Source organism: Elgaria multicarinata, chromosome 13 (assembly GCF_023053635.1).
Source record: "Elgaria multicarinata webbii isolate HBS135686 ecotype San Diego chromosome 13, rElgMul1.1.pri, whole genome shotgun sequence".
Classification (NCBI taxonomy): Eukaryota; Metazoa; Chordata; class Lepidosauria; order Squamata; family Anguidae; genus Elgaria; species Elgaria multicarinata.
The window spans coordinates 16,448,598-16,464,314 of NC_086183.1; the positions used below are offsets into that span (position 1 = coordinate 16,448,598).

Below are 15,717 nucleotides of genomic sequence, written 5' to 3' on the forward strand. Positions count from 1 at the left end.
CTGCCTCTTGAAGGCACAACCTCCCTAGGTAACTGGTTCCCATTGTCGTACTGCTCTAACAGTCAGGAAACTTTTCCTGATGTCCAACTGGAATCTGGCTTCCTGTAACTTGAGCCTGTTATTCCATGTCCTGCACTCTGGGAGGATCGAGAAGAGATCCTGGCCCTCCTCTGTGTGACAACCTTTAAAGTATTTAAAGAGTGGTATCATGTCTCTCCTCAATCTTCTCTTCTCCAGGCTAAACATGCCCAGTTGTTTCAGTCTCTCTTCATAGGGCTTTGTTTCCAGACCCCTGATCATCCTAGTTGCCCTCCTCTGAATACGCTCCAGCTTGTCTGCGTCCTGAATTGTGGAGCCCAGAACTGGACGCAGTACTCTAGATGAGGCCTAACCAGGGCCATATGAAGTTATTCTAGTCAGTCTTTCTAGTTTCTGTCTTTATGGGCCACATCACTATCAGGGTTGTAAACCTTTTCTCTGACTTTTGCAAGAGAAAAGCACCACAACAATCTTTAGCATATCCCTCTCTCTTTTCCTTTGCATCACCTGCTCCTCCTCCTCAGCACCCACCCACCCAAAATCAAGGTACAAATTGCTCAGGTGCAGAATCGACAGCCATTTTATTGAAGCAAGAGACAATCGCCAAAGGATGGCAAGTGAAAGCATTGGAAGCAGCGAGTGCTCTCTCCGAGGTGATGGTGATGGAATGAGAAAAGGGATTCTTGGCTTTGTCCCTTCAGCACCACGTCCAGAATGTGCCTAAAAGCCTTCTGAAAAGAAAAGGCCAAGGGAGCTCCCTGCTATACCATGGTTGTAATAGCCGAGCAGTTTAACCCAAATTAAAATTAGAGGTACCCTTCAGCTGTAGCTCTCCATCCCCCCCATGCAAGAGCTAAAATGATCTGCCCTCAAGAGGAATCCAACCTTGCCTTTCCACGTCAGCCCCTGCTCTGGGCATGCCTCCCACACGAGGGCAGGGGATGAATCCTGGAGCATCTCCGCACCAGCAGGGATGGAAAGAGCTGCCTGCATCGGATGCAGAATGATCCAGCCCAAGTGGAGGCTGCGTGGAAAAGAGGAGAGACTAGAGCCAAGAATTATGCACAGGTGGAAACTCTGGTGCGACAGGAGCCTTTAAGGAATGAGTTTCTAGCAGCGCACTGTTTAGGAATGTATAGGCTATGGTGCTTTCCAGGTGTGTTGGGACTCCATTGGCCATGCTGGCTGGGAATTATGGGACTTGCAATCTAACACACCTGGAGAGCACAAGGTGGGGCTAGGCTAGGCCATCATAGAAATCTTCTTAAGCCATTGGAAACATTCAACAAAAAACTAGATTTGAGATGGTTTGTTTTGATGCTACATTACAATTGATTTCACAATGCAACCGGGTGGCACTCAAAACGTCAAAGCGATGATGTCGAGCCCCCAAGCCCATTTCAACATGATTTATTTTCTTCCCCAAATACCATTTTGCCTTTTTAAAAACAGGCTTCCTCTTGAGCGCGAATCGGATGAGAACCCCTCAACTTCCTGCAGCCTTCCCTTCCCTGCTTTTGATCATATCATATCATGCCTGCCACCCACCCACCATGTCTGAAGGGCAAAAGGGTTGGGAGTGATGAACACGTAGCACTCGATGGTGTCCTGTCCGCCTCTTGGATTCATGCAGCTGAAATGGAGACAAATATAGAAAAGAGAGAAAAAAAGGACCTTAAAAACACAAAATGGATCATTCAGACAGGTGATGGGAACTAAAAAGAGGGGCAGGGGCTATTGCTTTATTTAAGCTGTTTCTCTGCCGTCTTTCACAACAGTTTCCCCAGAGTGGTTTATAATACAAATTGAGACAAGGTACAGGGCTGACGGGTGGAGAAAGAACGAGCTGGACTGGCTGCTACTGAGCTAAATGGACCCTGGCCTGACCTAGCAGGGCAGTTATTATGCCCTTCGTTTAATCAATGTTTCTCCATCGCCTGCTAGGAAACAGGCAGTTCTCCCTCCATTAGATTATAACACGGCCCTTCTTTAGCAGACCTCAAAGGATTCCCAGAGCAGAAGCCAAAGCTGCTTACGCTCAAGGGATAGCTCATAATCCTAGCTAACAAGACATCATCCGCGTCTCAGAGATAGCAACAAAAGCAAGGCTTGCTTACCAAATAACCTGCAAGCCTGATTTACTTGTGTCTGCCTCCTAGCAAGTCACGCAGTCGGTGCCCGCAGAAACCTAGAATGCTTCCAGACGGAAGGCTGCTAGTGCTACCACTCAAAAGGCACCATGCAGCTATGACACCTTTCCTCTCTTAACTGATTATTTCTGGTAGGAAAAGAGGCAGAAGTGGCGGGGCGAAAACACAGGAGTGTTCCTAATGGAAGATGTTGTTGCTGGATGCCCCCCTCTGTAAAATGATGATGATGATGATTGTGAAGTCACCCTGCCTGAAACCTGGAGACTTCACAATCACAATCATCATCATCATCATCATCATCATCATCTGGAAGCACACCTAAGCCCCGTAGAGATCTCTGCTCTATTTTAGAAGAGATTAAGGCAAGAACCAGAGCAGGGCTGTTGCAAAGAAGAAAAGGTGGCTACCTACCCCTAGGGCACTGGTCTTCTATCACGGTGAAATGGGCCTCCTCTTGGGGAAAGATGCCCTTTGGGGGGGGGGGAAATACTTCCTTTCCAACAAAATGGACACACTGCTTTGAATAAATGGAAGGACTCCTTCTCACAGCACATAGTTAAATTATGGCATTCATGACCACAAGATGTAGTGATGGCCACCAATTTGGATAGCTGTAAAAGGGGGCTGGATAAATTCCTGGAGAAGACTATCAGTGGCTACTAGCTCTGATGGTTGCATGCTATCTCCAGTATTTGAGGCAGTAAGCTTGTGTGCACCAGTTGCTGGGGAGCATGGGTGGGAGGGTGCTGTTGCGCATTGTCCTGCTTTGTTGCTCCCTGGTTGACACCTGGATGGCCACTGTGCGAACTGAGTGCTGGACTAGATGGACCCTTGGTCTAACCAGCAGGGCTGTTCTTATGTTCTAAATGACACAGCCTCACTAACTGTCCCTACAGGGGGTACCTGAAACCCACATCCTTTGGACCCCCTAGGAAAAAATGTGCCACCAGGCAGCTGCTTTGAGCAGTGAGGCTGGTAGGTTGTCCCAGCGTCTTAAGAGAACGCAATGAGAAAAGGCAGCTTTAATTTGGAGACGGTCACCAAGCTATTAAAGCAACAAACATTTTCTAGTAATGTACATAATTTCAACCACAAAACATGATATATATTTTTAAACGTCAAAGTTCTTCATAACATACTACACCGGCTCAACAGATGAAGCGTTGGCTCTGCTGTGTTTCTTGGGCAAAGCAAGAGGCTCTTTCAGCCTCTTTAGAGTTTTTCAAAAGCAGAGTGTGGTTCTTTCAGGAGAATTCTCAAGAAGAATTTAAGAAAAGCATAAGAATAAATCAGAAGAGGGGAAAAAAAGAAGAGACAAATGAGAAGAGACAGATCAGGACAGTGGGCAGATAAAAGGCCCTCCCCCACCAACAGCACTCTCGTCTTTATCGCCCCGATCTATCAAGTTGGCAAAACCTACGGAACAGGCAAGAGGACTGGAAGGCTGTGTGGGACCAATTGGCACTTATGAATGTGATCCTGAAGGTAGGCTGGAATAGCCACAGGCGCAAGAAACACAGATTTAATATTCACGGGAGGAACTTTTGCACACCAGCATTACAAGTGCCACACAGACAGAACCCTATTCTGAAATTAAAGCTCCCCTGGGCCCTGCTTGGCTTGTGGCAAATCAAGTGCATCCCAAGGGTATCCCAAAGGCAGGTCAGACCTGCAGGGGTTTAGACAACTCAAGGCTATTTCCAGTTCCAGTTGGATCCTTTTCACAGGGATTCCTGGCAGAAAAATGAGGTTACAAAGAGACGGCCAATTTAAAGGCAAAAGCAGAGCCAGTCCCTACAACCCAAGAGGGATACAAAGCCAACTCTCCTGAGCAAACTTGTGCACCAGAAATACCGAGCATCTGGGCTCAGCCATGCTCTTGCACAAAAAAATGGCTTTGCAATTTCTCCACCATGAATACAAGCCAACCCACGTTGTGGTTCCATCACAAAGCTGCTCGAACCTACGTGGTGGGATTTGTGGATTTTCCTCCAATGGCACAATCACACAAGGGCAACATAGCCTAGAACACCCCCATCTGCACTCTCACCATGCCAAACTGGCCCTCATTTTGCCATTTTGGGCCAAGTTATGGCACATAACATGAAACAAGCAAACAAACAGAAGTTCCGCCCAAAGAAAAGTTGAACTTTCCTAGCTGAATAAGTTACACAGAGTAGGCAGTTTGACATCCATTTCAATAGTTTACTTAATTTGTTTGGCTTCTATTAGCCACGAAGAGCATGCGAAAGGCCCACTCCCTGATCAGTGACCAGTTCTACTTTTAAAACTTCTAACAGTCATGAGGACTAGAAGGTTAAAAAAAATGGAAGCAAAAGAGAAGGTTCTGAATTCTGTACAGGAAACCAATACTCATTTTTCCACTATAATATTGTGCAAGTATGGAATAAACACAGAGCTGGAGACATCATGTGCTGTGCTGGTTACGCTTTCACTTGGCCCAGACAGAAAAAAACAGGATGTACATACAGCCTTGAATGCCTGCTTTTCACAAAAGTGCACACATCTGTCTTTTCAGACACACTCTCTTAAACTGACCCAGCATGGTATTTCTTGCAGTCACAGAGCCAAGAACTCAGGACCAGAATGGCCGGCCAGCCACTTTCCTTCCCACTGCCTCTCATTCATGACCTTCAGGGCTTCTGTGCCAAGCCACTTGGCATGCAAGTGGAAAAGCAGAAACTGCAGCAACTTTCCAATTTAACCACTTCTTCCAGATAAGTACCAAAGAAATTTCCACTTTTGACTGAGCAGATGTAATCCTACCTCTAGGCTCCAGAGAGTGGAGTACTGGTCCACCGCGCCCCCTGCAGGTCATCTGCACGCACAGGCCAAGAATGTTTCTGTACATTAAAAACTGCATACACACCGCTTAGAGAGAGCCACGTTCTTGTTTAATGGGCAGTTTGAACTGCCTTCTGCCTCCTGGCTGCTTCACAACCCTGCTACAACTCTTGCTCGCTGACCCCAGAAGACAGGAGAGGAGAAGGAAGTGCCAGGCAAGAGAAGAGCCCTAAACAAACATAACCAGGTCTTTACATGTTGCTTTTGAGAAAGCTGCCAGGATGCTGGCAAAAACCACGTCAGGGGATTGGGAAGCGTCGATGGCCCTATGGATCCCACGCCTGGAGTAGTAGTCAATCAGCGGCACGGTCTGGGTGTGGTAAGCCTTCAGGCGAGTTTTCAATGCTACTTCGTTGTCATCCGACCGGCGTATCAATGGCTCCCCAGTGACCTGGCAAGTGCAAGACATAAATGACGACATGGTCCGGGAATAGGCGGGGTGGGGTGGTGGTGGTCATCCTACAGGACTTGGATGGTCTAAGCTTCAAGGTGCTGCAAAGTCCTGCTGCTGGGGAAATCCCAGCACCTGAAGTCCGATGCCACAGCCACCTTCAGATGTGTTGGGCGGACTCCTAGAGATGCTGAAACTCTATGCCAACCTTGATCAGACCTTGCACCTCTAGCAACCACAGAGGGCAGATGCTATTTCTTTCCTGCTTGGAAACTGCAGTGGAAAGAGATTGAGGGGGGGATCTCTGTGGTGCCAGACATCTTGCTCACTAGACGGCAGGGGGGACTTGCCCCTGGTAAGCTGGCAAGTGGATCAGTGGATGCCTGACGGGCAAGAGCTGACTAGAGCTGTTCAATGTAGTTCAAAACAGCCCTCTGCCAAGGACAGTAGAATTCTGCAACCTGTATAAAATTATGCAAATTGCGTAACTGTGCATAAGATCTCACTTTGCTGGGGGTGGGGAGGGGCTGGAAATATTTTGCATATTAATTCTGTTGCCAGAAGCTATGCAAACCACACGTGTGTCCTGGAAATTTTATTTAGCAGTCCCTCTAGCTCCCGAGATATTGCCTACACACTTTCAAGCACTTCTTCAGATACAGAAGGGCAGGGGCCTACAATCTTACTTGCTCCCCTCCCCATGGCAAGAGGTCTGCTAAGACCACTGAGGCAAGCAAGGTGATCCCAAGGCATGCAATGAATACTGCCTCCTCCCCAGTCCCACAGTAGGGCAGAAGCCTGGAAGTGGTTCCTGCTCTACCCTTTCACAAGACTGTCAGTGGATTCCAGCATCTAATCACAGTACTCAAAATCCATTCAACTGAACCTTGCACGGCCCAGCCAAACCCATTCAAGGCTGAGATGGGGCAACTGAAGTCCTAAGCATGGCAATTAAAACAGAACACAAAATTAAATTCTAAAAGTCACTCCAGCCTCCTGAAGGCATCACAAAGCTTTAGAGCAGGGCTGCGCAACACAACCTCTCACCTGGCCCTTTTTTGCAGCCCCGCCTCCACCCCCACCCACGGCCATCGCCACATTGCCAACAAATAATTGGTGGTGTAGCAGCCCCAAATAGACAATTACCCCTTGCCTTAACACAAAAAAGCCACAGCTTACCGCTGAAATTTAGCAGCGTGATGGGAAAAAGCAGGCCCTTTTGCTGCTGCACTGCCAAATTTGGGTGCCCCCCCCCCCCCCGAAAAGTTGCCCATCCCTGCTTTAGAGCAATCCAAGGCAATTTGAACAGAACCCTAAAGAGGAAGAGCTAAACAGGAAGGTGACCTACATCGTCCTTCATGTGGACCTTCGGAGGGTTCAATTCATCATGGTACGAGCGGCCGCTGCCTGGGTGGATCAGCCTGAAAGAGACCACATGAGTCAATAAAGTGCATTTCAGACCTGGTCAAGGGGAAGAATGAGGGAGAAGCATTTATTTAGAACTAAATCTAGCATTAGGCAATAGAGACTTTGCCTCTAGATGGCAGAAGTGACACACTGCAGGCATCCCATGAGTTATTAAGGAGGCTGCCGCACCAATTAAAATGAACGTGGGGCGAGGACAGGGGAGGTGGAGCAAATGGCCTAGAAGCATCGGATGCAGCACTGATGAATCTAGGCAGATGCAGGCCTGGCTAATCCCTCAGACAGGAACCTATCAGGAGCCCCACATAAGAGGCATTCATTTGATTAGGATCTTTATATCCCACCTTCCTTCCGTCATATAACTCTAGGGGTTCACAGGTGTCTCTCAAGCAGTCACTGGCCATATCCGCACTTGCTTACAGCTATGAAATAAGTTTGAAATAGGAGAGCAGACACATTAGAGCAGTCTTCCCCAACCTGATGCCCTCCAGATGTGCTGGACTACAATTCCCACCATCTTCTCCTACTTGTTGGGGGTGATAGGAGACGTAATCCAACACTTCTGGAGGACAGCAGGCTGGGGAAGGGTGCTCTAGAGAATCACAGAATATTTTCAAAAAGGGGTGTGGGGGAAAGATGCATGTGGCATTTGTCCAGTACTAGACCCCTTGGTCTATTTTGGATCTACCAGGTTTCTCCAAAGGAATCGGCTGTTACCGTCCAGTGATTCTCCGGATGAGTAAGGAGTCAGCAACTCTGAATTCAATGACAGAATCAAGTTTCTCTTTTCTCTTCTCCATGAGCTCCTCCAGCTGCAGCATTTTAGGAGGGTGGAAAAAGGAAGAAGGATCTACTTTTAAAATGCACAGAGTGAGTGAATTCTGACCTAAGCGAAGCAAGTCTCCTCTGGGCTGAGAGAGACAAGAGAAGTGAGTGGCCCCATTGCTCAGCAATTGGGCCCAGTCCCAAGCCCACCCCAATGCTCTTCATCGCTTGGAACCTCGGTACCCGTTGGACCACCTCCACCCATGCATGCCTACCCATGCCCTAAGATCACCTACAGAGAGCTTCCTCTAAGTGCCCCCTCATTGTGAATTTCAGAGGGTAGCTACTACGGAGAAGCCCTCCTTGGTGGTGGCCCCTGGTTATGGAACCCTCTCCCCAAGGAAATCTGCCTGGCACCAGCATTGTTACCTTGCACAGACTCGGTATGTGGCAGCTACTTATCCCCAGTTCCAAGGAGGAGAACTAATGGCATATTAGGAATCACATACCATGTCTGCTTGCCGCACTGTGCGAGGGAACCCATCCAAAAGGAAGCCATTTCTGCAGGGGGGAGTCTCCAGGTTTTTCTCAATCAGCTCTACCACCATTTCGTCACTCACCTTACGATGGAGGGACAGGGAAACAAGAAAAAGAGGAGTCTTGATAAGTGCCCCACGGTGGTAAATGCCAATCTAAACTTCTGGACCACCATTAAGAAAAATTTTCCTACCACTACCAAACCTGAAATTCTATTTTGTTGGTTTCCAAGAAGTCCTTACAGCTATGAAATAAGTGTGACAGAGGATCAGAAAACAAGATTGCAGAAAATACCCAGTTTAAGACATTTCCTTGCACTTGGGATTTCTCAATCCATCCAGATTACTCAAGACCTAACGCACTTTGTCATATTTGATTTCCAAAGAATAACTGCAACATGCTCATGATCTCAGGCAATGGCTTGGTTCTGTTGTCTGTTTCATCTTGAGTGAAACAGACAACATTTGCTCTCTGCTCAAGGTACACTGAGGTCTAGAAAACTGTGCAGGTTGTTGCTGGGTGTGAGTGGGGTTGCCGGATCAGAAGTCCGGCCACCCAGCCAGAGATTGCACTTGACAGCTTTATGATCCCCTCTACATACAACTTTCATAGAAGCTTCAGATTTTGAGCTTCAATTCATTCATAAATCACATTAATTTACATGCCCAAGGAATACGCATATACATTTCTGTTGCGGTCCTGTTGAATAAGCTGCCGTTATCTCCCATCCCAAGACCTGGGTGTGGAGCACAGCCAAGGCAGATTACTACTTTCCTGCCTTATCTAGAATATCCATCCATGTCAGCCACACTCCTGCGTTTCCTAGACCACTGATATCTCTAGGAAGGATTGGAGTGAAGGCTGCAGATAAGAATTACCCATCACAGTCCTGTTCTACATCATAAAACCAAACGAAGCCTGCAGGAGAATAGAAGGAAGCCTTTTAGACACCCAGTCTGGGTCCAAAGTGGTCTACAAAGCAAGAGAGGGTAGGCAAAGGGGATCTTTTTTCAGGCCAATCCCTTTTAGCAAAAGACCCAAGAATGCACACTTTGGATTTAGAGCATTCTTAAAGGCCAAACACCGGGGGCGGGAAGAGAGCTAATGAAAGGGCTAGACTATTGTTAACACAAATACTTCTAGGATTTTCATAAAGGCTTGAGATAAGAAATATTTCATACATTGACCAGGCTGGGCTGGGGCTGGAGGAGAGGGAATAAAGATCTCTTTTGCACCAGTTCTCCCTACACATTCAGCAAATCTAAATAGGGCAGCCTTTAACCACAGCAATCAGGAAACCCAAGCTCCAAACTCAAAGGTATAAAGAGGGAAGGTGAGAGGGGGAGGGAGAGGGGGAGGGGGGGATCCAACTTTTCCTAAAAATGGAGAGGCAACATTATTATGACACCAAGTTCTGCTCCATGCAAGCCTTTCATAAATCAAAATTTATGAGCGGAGTGGCATGCTGAATACGCCCACAGAGGCTCTGTACTTGAATCAAAACCTTTGTGGACATATTTAAGACACACACATTTCCAATTCTCAGGCATGGAATTCAAAGGCCAAAGAACATCACTACAGCCTAAGGCAACAGCTAGCAGACACCTCACTCACTTTACAGAGGGGCTTTCTAAACCATGGCTTCGTGAGAGATGCAGGTCTGCGACGAAAGAGAGAAAGCACCAATTCAGGCAAAGAAAGAGAGACGTTCTCTGGCGCTATGAAAAGCGTGTATCTTTAATGACGAATCTAAAAAGCTCAATGTTTCGGATATACAATCCTTCTTCAGGAGCTGAATACGGATACACAATGTTAAAATTAAAAAAGAAGAGTAACGATACTTTTTGAATAATCTTAATCCTTTGCGGCGTTACTACTAGGAGCTGGGTTTGCTCTGAGAATGTCTAGAGAATTAGATCGAAATTCTCAGAGCAAACACAGCTCCTAGCAGGAACACCGCAAAGGATTAAGATTATTCCAAAAGTATAATTACTCTTCTTTTTGAATTTTAACATCGTGTATCCATATTCAGCTCCTGAAGGATTGTATATCCAAAACGTTGAGCTTTTCAGATTCATCATTAAAGATACACGCTTTTCATAGCACCAGAGAACGTCCCTCTCTCTCTTTCTTTTCGTGAGAGATGCAACCAAAGGAAATGGCTTTCTACCTACCAGCTTCCCAGCATCCATGGTTTCTTTCAACCTTTTCCCCAGGTCTGAGCCGGAAGCCACCATTGCCCTCAACATGTCCCCCGTGGCCAAGTGGCACACGCAATAGGCTTCGGCGAGGCGAGGAGCCTGGACAGGAGAAAGCAGAATAGAACGGTGAAGGCCCCAGACTTTAAGGACAAGCTCACAGCAGCAGCTACTGAGGGAAATGGCTCTATTATTTATTTATTTAAAATATTTATATTCCGCCCTATATCACTAAGATCTCAGGGCGGCATACAGATAAAAACATACAGTATAAAACAACAAATATACACAGTTAAAAACAAATTAAACCATGATCCAAGTTAAAACAATATATAATTTAAAAGCAATAGATAGAGTTAAAACAGTTAAAACAATGTGCCAGTGAGTTTAACCATCAAAGGCTTTGTTAAAAAGCCATGTTTTTACTAGGCGTCGAAATGAAATCGTTGGTGCCAATCGGGCCTCCCAGGGGAGGGCATTCCACAGTCGGGTTGCCACCACAGAGAAAGCCCTCTCCCTTGTCCCATCATAACGTATATGTTGCATTGATGGGATGCGGAGAAGGGCTCCTCCAACAGATCTAAGATCTCGGGCAGGCATATATAAGGAGAGGCGCTCTCTCAAGTATTGCGGTCCCAAGCCGTTTAGGCTTTAAACGTCATTACCAGCACCTTGAAATCCTACCAAAAGTGTATAGGCAGCCAGTGCAGTTCCTTCCGCCAGCAGTCTAGCTGCTGCATTTTGCACTAGCTGCAACTTCCGCATAGTCTTCAAGGGCAGCCCCACGTAGAGTGGGGATACTACGGGTACATTCACAAAAGCATCCCCACTGGTGACTTTACATTACTGGAAGAAGGGCTCTGGGGGAGCTTTATGGCGCAACATATGCGAATGCACTTTTTGCACAAAACCCTACAGGGAAAAGCGGCAGTGGGGTTCAGCAACTGCCTCTCTCCCACCATGGAGAAGAAAACTTAAATGAGCACAAGAATTGCCTTGGTGAATCCATTTCCAGAGGGGAGATGCGTTAGTCTATTACAGCAAAAACAACAAAGAGTCTTGTAGAAACTCAAAGACTAAGGAATTTATTCTGGCATAAACTATCATGGGTTAGAGTCCACTTCATCAGAGACACAGGAAACAGTCTAGCTAGCTCACGAGGACCCTGTTTCCAAGTGCAATAAGCCAGAAAGCTCACAGGCAAGGCATGAAGGCAAGAAAGAGGTTTAGTCCACTGATGCCAGTCATACAGTGCTTCCTGGACTATCTAGCAAGATTACGTGATCACACCTGACACTTGAACTCTTGATGGTGGATTAATAAAACCACCTTACACCAGTGCCGGCCTTTAAGGAAGTTTTAGACACTGATCAAACTGGCTTTTCCTGAGTAGGTAGTTAATAAATGTGTTCCACTTTCAACCATCTCAAACTTGTCTTAACTTCCTTAACTTTCATAGTGTTGTTTTTGAATACTGCTACGTGCTCGCGTCAAACCTTTTTATTGTTTTTGCTTTGCGAGGGTCTCTCTCAGAAAAGTGGGAGGTAGATGTACTGAATACACAAATGAAATGTTTTGCGCCAATATTCTACACTCTGGCCAGACACAGAAGGAAAAGCTGCAGTCCTCCCTGGACAAAGAGCACAGGGCTTGCCACAGACAGGTCAAGAGGGGGGAGTAAAGAGGGGTCAGGGAATGCAGCACGACTATAGAGGGGGAAGGGAAATCTGGTGGCACTTAAGAAGCAAGCAAAGGAAGCCAAAGACGGCTCAGAAGAGGTGGCGGATCTTAGCATTCCTCCAAACTTCAACCTTCTCTGCCCTTCAAACACAAGAGAGAGGGCCTTTTCAATGGTGGTCCCCCAATTATGGAATGATCTCCCCAATGAAGCTCGCCTGGCACCAACATTGTTATTTTTTCAGCGCCAGGTCAAGACTCTTCTCTTCTCCCAGGGATTTAACAACGCTAAGTTTGTTTTTTAATGGCCCCCAGAACTTTTTTTTTTTAAAAAATGGATACCGTTGTTTTTATACTGTTTATGTTTTTGATGGTTTTAAATTTTGTATATTTTTTAATGTTCACTGTTTTTAACTTTTGTAGACTGCCCAGAGAGCTTCGGCTATGGGGCAGTATATAAATGTAATAAATATATATATATAAACAAACACATCTAGGAGGAAAGACAGCCTCCCACAAGATTGGAGATTAGCACTGTGTTCTCCGAACTTTCAAAAGCCGAGGCACACTCTACCTCCACCCTGTTTATTTTTAGGACTGGCTGAAAGGAGGCAACCCCCAGCATCAAAACTCACACAGATACAAGGGGCAACTACCGAAAGGGGTGGTGCTTAAGGGTGGCCCAGTGGCACCTAATGCAGAGATAAAGCAGAACCATCTGCTGACAGCAGGCCAAAGTGACAAGTGAGGGCAGCCTCCCCTCAAAGTTGGGTTACAAGAGCTGTCATGTTTAATGCATTTAGTTCTTGCAACAGACCTGCCCTTTTCTCCTGGCACAACTGCCATGCTCCGGTGCACAGTTTGGAACTACTGCAGTAGCAGAGCCCTAAAAAAAATTACACATATACAGGCAGAGAGAAGCCAGTTTTGCAAGTAATAGCAGTTTTAAAAAACTTGACAGATAATTTCAGGCATGCAAAGGTGCCCTACCCAACATGATACAAAGGGCGAGCAGCTTGTCTTGGAAAAGAGCCAACCGCAGATTAGTCGGAGCAAAGCAAAAGCAAGAAAGGGAGGGGGTCTAGTCACACAGGGAATAAAGTCCTACCCGAAAGCACAGCTTTGATAGCAACTGCTTACAGATGTTGCAACACTAAAAGTGGACACATCTTTCCCAGGAAGGCTCCCACCTCCCAGAAATGCAGCAAAAAAACCACCCTTCATGAAGGCATGATGCACTTCAAAAACTTTCCGTTCCTTTCATGGGTCTGGGCAAGACACTTCCCCTTTCCCCTGACTAAAGCAGTTTTACCTGTCTCAAGGTTTCTGTACACCATTCATTTCCTATATTGGTATACACTCACAATGTACATCAGCCTTGTAAGATCTACTTTGTGTGTGACTTGAACCCTGAGATCTATCCATCGGAGATTGGTGCAAAAGTTACAAACTTAAAACCTTAAGAATGCTGAGCTGAGGAGTTACGTGTACCAGAACTGAACAGACTCGGAGTCCTTCTACCACACATAAAAAATCCACTCCTGGTTACACATCCCAGGCTTTTTTCCCCCATTTCAGCAGTATAATTTAGTGGGCGAGGTACTACTATTAACCACTTGGGCAATCTATTACAAATCACCCAGAAATCTAGTCGAGATCTACTTTCTGCCCCAAACGCATTGCATACCAAGTGACGGTACTGACAACCTAGGTCAGTTCATCGTGGCCCAGTTATTTAAAGCTCTTCTAAAGGGACATACCAGGAATTGAACCCGGGACCCTCTCCATGCGAACACAGCTCCAGCCTGCCAGCATCTCCTGGATGCAAAGAGCACACAAGAGCATACCACATGCTCACGGTAGTCAGGGCCAGCTCAGACCACCCAGGACCCCAGAACCCTCATAGGACCCTACAGACCGCCTGGGACCTTCAGAGAGAAAAAGAAGAAGCAAAGAAGAATGGCAAGAAGCGCCTCAGTCTTTTAGGAAGGAGGGAGGGCAGAAAAGAGAAGAAGAACGAGGGCAAGGGGCGCAACGTGCCCATTATTCACGGACGATCCGATGCTGAACAGTCCTACAACTCTCCGCGCGCCCCTGCAACCAGGGGAGGTTCTAGGGCAGCCTTCCTCAACCTGGGGCGCTCCAGATGTGTTGGACTGCATCTCCCAGAGCTGGCTGGGGCATTCTGGGAGTTGTAGTCCAACACATCTGGAGCGCCCCAGGTTGAGGAAGGCTGTTCTAGGGCTTATTTCCGCCTTAGCATGCATCGAATGGTGCCCTTAAGAACGCAGCAGCCCCCTCCGAAGTCTTTCCAGAGGGGAAAGGGGCCGCTTGCTGAGGCGAGGGCACCCCAGCCCCGGATTCCTGGGTTCCCTAGGCACCCTGGGAATCCCGGACACCTGGGTTCTTTAGAGAGGGGGGCAGCCCTGTTCCTGGCAGGCGGCCCCGGTTCATCAGAAGGGAGCCACTCTCTCGGACGCCTGGGTCCCCTGGACGAGTATCAGGGCGGCAGAAATCCCAGACCCCCCTGGGCCCCCTCACCTGGGTCCCCTTCCCCGCCCCGGGCGGCCCCAGCAGCACGGCCCGGACGCCTTTCCGAACCCCGCGGCCAGGGCTCCCTTCCCCGCTTTCCGTGCTCGGAGCCATCGCGGCGACCTTCCCGACGCGAAGGAGGCACGCTGAGGAAGAGGCCCGCCCCCTTGCGCCCCGCTATTGGCCCGCGCTCAAGCTCGCGGCTGTCACTGACGCGGCTCTCACCCAACATCCTTGGGACGGGGTTCGGATTCTCGGCTCTGATTGGGGGATCTGAGGTTGAAAGGGGGAGGGATTAAAGAAGCGGCGCCTGCGCGTTCTCTTGGCCGAGAGCGACGGCTTGGGCGGGGGAGTGTGGTAGCCGACGGGAGGCCGAGGCGGGGTAGTAGTAGTTGTAGTTTTCCGAGGTGGGCGGCTGAGCAGGGCGTTTTGTGGGTGCTGGGCGGAGGTGCTGCCCGCCCGCTCGACGTCCTCAGCGTAGCAACAGAGAGCCTGGGCCAGCCTTCCTCAGCCTGGGGCGCTCCAGATGTGTTGGACTGCATCTCCCAGAATGCCCCAGCCAGAAAATTAGTGATTTGAATATGATTTCCAGTGCTCGGGTTGACAAAGGATGTTTTCTTTTTAGTATACTTACAATATATGCAGCAGCAATGCAATGGGCAGGACGCCATTTTGCTGTCCCATGTGGATGCACCATATGAACTGGCCCGTTTATATTGTAGCTAAAGCTCCCTATTACTTCGGGAAAGGCACTGTGGATGTCGCTTGAAGGCATAGCTGTTCTGTGCTGAGCGACAATCTGAATTCTAAGGCAAGAAGTCGGGCAAGGCCTTCGCACTGCTGCATGGCCACAAGCTGTGGCATTGGCAGTGATGTGACAAAACTCTTGGGATGTCACACTTATGCATCAACTCGGGACAATGCAGCTGTACTGAGTTATGCCCTTCCCCAGGCAAATTTCAGTAGACAGCCAGGCAGCATGGTGGGCATGGGAAGGAAGGAAGGAAGCTATGCTATATTCTGACTACTCCATGCCAATGAATTATATCAGTGCAATGACACTGGAACTGTAAAACATGGAAATGAACTCATAAACATGACTACCAAGCACCGAGTGCCATGGCCCTCTACAAGTGTC

The 15,717-nt window shown here is 47.8% G+C and overlaps 2 protein-coding genes across 3 annotated transcripts in view; both read right to left on the reverse strand.

Moving 5' to 3' along the window:
• Positions 1–15,717, reverse strand: part of PABPC4 (poly(A) binding protein cytoplasmic 4) — a 563,337-nt gene that overhangs the window by 79,918 nt on the left and 467,702 nt on the right. The window lies entirely within an intron of this gene.
• On the reverse strand, positions 604–14,730 carry AK2 (adenylate kinase 2). Of its 2 annotated transcripts, XM_063140721.1 has the most exons (7): positions 14,589–14,728; positions 10,347–10,472; positions 8,145–8,255; positions 7,588–7,682; positions 6,794–6,866; positions 5,250–5,445; positions 604–1,672 (listed from the first exon to the last, which is right to left on the reverse strand). In XM_063140721.1, exons 1-7 carry the CDS (start codon positions 14,691–14,693, stop codon positions 1,665–1,667), a joined length of 714 nt encoding a protein of 237 aa, XP_062996791.1. In that variant the 5' UTR covers positions 14,694–14,728; the 3' UTR covers positions 604–1,664. The 2 variants fall into 2 exon arrangements, with proteins under 2 accessions (XP_062996791.1, XP_062996790.1); XM_063140720.1 differs by lacking the exon at positions 604–1,672 and having other exon boundaries at positions 3,197–5,445; positions 14,589–14,730.